The sequence below is a fragment of the Hipposideros armiger genome, unplaced genomic scaffold (assembly GCF_001890085.2).
Source record: "Hipposideros armiger isolate ML-2016 unplaced genomic scaffold, ASM189008v1 scaffold_32, whole genome shotgun sequence".
Taxonomy (NCBI): Eukaryota; Metazoa; Chordata; class Mammalia; order Chiroptera; family Hipposideridae; genus Hipposideros; species Hipposideros armiger.
This window is the reverse complement of record NW_017731382.1, coordinates 174275-177143: the sequence shown is the minus strand read 5'-3', so window position 1 is coordinate 177143 and position 2869 is coordinate 174275. Positions and strand designations below refer to the sequence as shown.

General features: G+C 65.3%; 1 protein-coding gene across 1 annotated transcript in view; it reads right to left on the bottom strand.

Moving 5' to 3' along the window:
- Positions 1–1901, bottom strand: part of SOX18 (SRY-box transcription factor 18) — a 3575-nt gene extending 1674 nt beyond the window's left edge. The window contains exons 1-2 of the mRNA XM_019637148.1: positions 1827–1901; positions 73–397 (exon numbers count right to left, since the gene is read on the bottom strand). Coding sequence (XP_019492693.1) covers positions 73–397; positions 1827–1901 — 400 coding nt within the window. The remainder of the gene's footprint in view (positions 1–72; positions 398–1826) is intronic.
- Positions 1902–2869: the final 968 nt, after the last annotated feature.

The following is a 2869-nucleotide window of genomic DNA, read 5'->3' as shown; positions in this document are numbered from 1 at the left end:
AGGCGGGCGCTGCGGGGACGGCGGGGACCGCGGGGAGGCCGCGCAGCTCAGCGGGGCCCGGGGCCCACGCACAGTCGCGTCGGGCTGGCGGGTCGTCCTGTGCGCCGTAGCCGGGCGGCGATCTCTGCATTCCAGCTGGGCGCGGCCTGGCGGAACGAAGCGCGGGAGCGCGGAGGGCGGGCGGCGGGCACTTCGGGACCGGGACGGGCGGGTGCACGGCGGCGCGGACACGGTTCGGATGGCGGTGGCCTCGCGCCGGGTGGGCGCCCAGATATAGCGGCGCGGGGCCAATAGGCGGCGGGGCGGGCGGGCCGGGGCGGGCCGGGGCCGCCCCCTCCCCGGGGGCTCCCTTTCTTCTCCGCCTGGCCTCCTCCGCGCAGCGCCCCCCGCACCCTCTCTGAAGGAGAGACCCCCTGAATGTGAAAGGGCCACTGATGTGGGCTGAAGCTTGGAAGGGGGCGTCCTCACGGGGCTGTCAGACTTTCAGAGAGGAGCTGCTGCCCCCACCCACGGAGTCAGCCCCTCGGGCCGTAATTGGGGCGGGTGGCCGAGCTCCCTCCCTGAAATTACAGTGGGAGGAGGGGGCTGTGTTTTAACACCATGTTCTTGGGAGGCTGACTTCCCAACAGCCCCGTAGGTCCTTCCGCATCTGTAGCTCAGAGGTAAGGAGAACCTCAGGAAAAGCACCCTGCATCTTGGGGGAGGGGCATCGTACCCCCCCCCCAACCCTCCACACACGTTGAACTTTCAGCACTGGGGGCCTCCAGCCCTGCCTAAGCCTGCCCATGGGGTTAGAGGAGAAGATGGCCTTCGTGTCCCCTCCCCCACTCCCAAACCAACTCAGAACAGGACGAACCTGGACCAGAAGGTGGAGGAGCGTCTGGAAAGCGCAGAGTCCCAGGGCCTGCTGGGTGGGGGCTTGGGGGCCGGGACCATTCGTAGCTGGCTACCCCGCCCAGCCCAGGCCCCTGGTGCAGCAGGACAGAGTGAGGCTGGACCAGGGCTTGGGGCAGAGGGGCGCACCCCTCCCCTGGGCCTACAGACCTGGGGGGCTTTTCAGATCTTCCAGCCTCCGCCCAGTCCCCACCCCAGCAGGAGGGGACTGGGCTCCAGAAGCCGAGAGTCTGAGGGGCAGTTTCCCCACTCCCCTCCTGCACACCCATTTGTAGCCCAGAAGCTCTGTATCCCCCCCACTTACCGTGCCAGGAGCCCCCACCCTAAGTGTTGGGAGCTTCATGGTGTGTGATCACAGGTGTCAGTGACCCTGGGTCTGTGCTCTCAGTGCTCTGTCCCTTTGGGGGGTGGGTCGTACAGCTTCCCCCAGGGGCCTTCCTGCCCTGGGGAGAGGCCAGCACCCCCACGGGCCCCTGACCTGAGGGCTGTTGGGTTCTGTCATGTAGGGTCTCGCCCACAGGCTGGAAGAGTCAGGGCTGGGTGCCCTACGTCACGGACCCTGGGTTCTCTGGGCCCAGGGGAAGACTGGCTTTTCCTGGGAGGCAGGCAGGAATGGAGGGCACAGGCCACCCAGTGGTACCAGCTCCCCTTGACCAGTGTGAGTGGGTGGACCCAGCAGGTTGGGGCGGGGGAAATGTGGGCAGAAGAGTCCAGGTTGAAGGGTGGGTCCAGGAGGCCAGCACCTGGCAGAGGCAGCCTCTACTGGCAGCCCTTTGGGTGTGGTCTGCGGTCGCCAGGGGCCTGGCTCTGCCTGGCCAGCAGCTGGTCTGGGATGATGGTCACTGGGGCTCAGGAAGGAGGCCTCCAGTGTCCACCCCAGTGACCCACACACACACATTGGGATGGATTTCCAGCTCCCCCAGGGGCCTTACCTGGCCCTCTGCAGCCCCTGACAGGCCAAAATTGTCAAAACTGCTCCAAAAGCAGTGGCAGGCAGCATCCGGCATTACCTCACCACCCCACTGCTGCCGCTCCCCTCCCTCCCCCCCAATAGCCGCCTCTCTTGGAACCAGCCAGTGACCCTCTCTCTTTGTGAAGCTGTCTTTGTCAGGTGTCTGGCTCTCATGTCCTGTGGGCTGGGGCTGGGCAGGGCAGGGGAGAGCCTCCAGGTGCCCCCTACCTCTTTGGGGTCAGCTGCCTGCCCCTGCGTGCTGCCTGGTAGGGTTGTGGAGGGTCGCTCTGGCCCACTGTCCAGACAGGAAAATAATGTGGGTGGGGACTGCAGTGGGGGTGGCCATGACCTAGGAGCTGCAGGGCTGAGGGACTCTTCAGGGCTGTCCTAGGGCTGCTGTGGGTGTGGCCAGCTGTGCTGGAGGAGGGGCATCAGACGTGAGCAAATCTGTGTGTCTGTGGTCTGTGTGTCTGTCTGCCTGGGCATGGGGGTGAGGGGGACTCTGGTGTTAGGGACTGCCCAGGGCCTTGGGAGCCAGACAGGCTGGACTCAGCAGTGAGGAGATGGGGTTCCACAGAACCTATAATGGGAGTCCTACTCAGAGAAGCCCTGGTCCTCAACATCCACCAAGGGAGGTGTCCCTAAGACTTCTCTGGCCCCCAAGCTGTGACCCCAGCTCCATCCAAAGTGTGGGTGATTCATTAGTCTGGGGGCATTCTTATGCTTCCAGAACCCACCGCAGGCTGGCCTGGCCCAGGCTGGCTGTCGCCCACCCTTTGGAGAGCCCCGTCGGTAGTCCACAACTCCCAGACAGAAAGGTGGAGTGGAGGGCAAGCTTTGTCTACAAGTGTGGGGCTGGCCTGGGTGTAGATGGGACACTGCTCTCTCATCCCTCCGCCCACTCCCTCTCTCAGCCTGCACTGGAATCCCAGCCTCTGGGTGAAGCCTGCAAAGGATGCTGGGTAGTCCCCCTCAGTGGCTCTGGGTGGGGGCTTGGCTAGGCTCCGGGGGTGGCAGACCTCC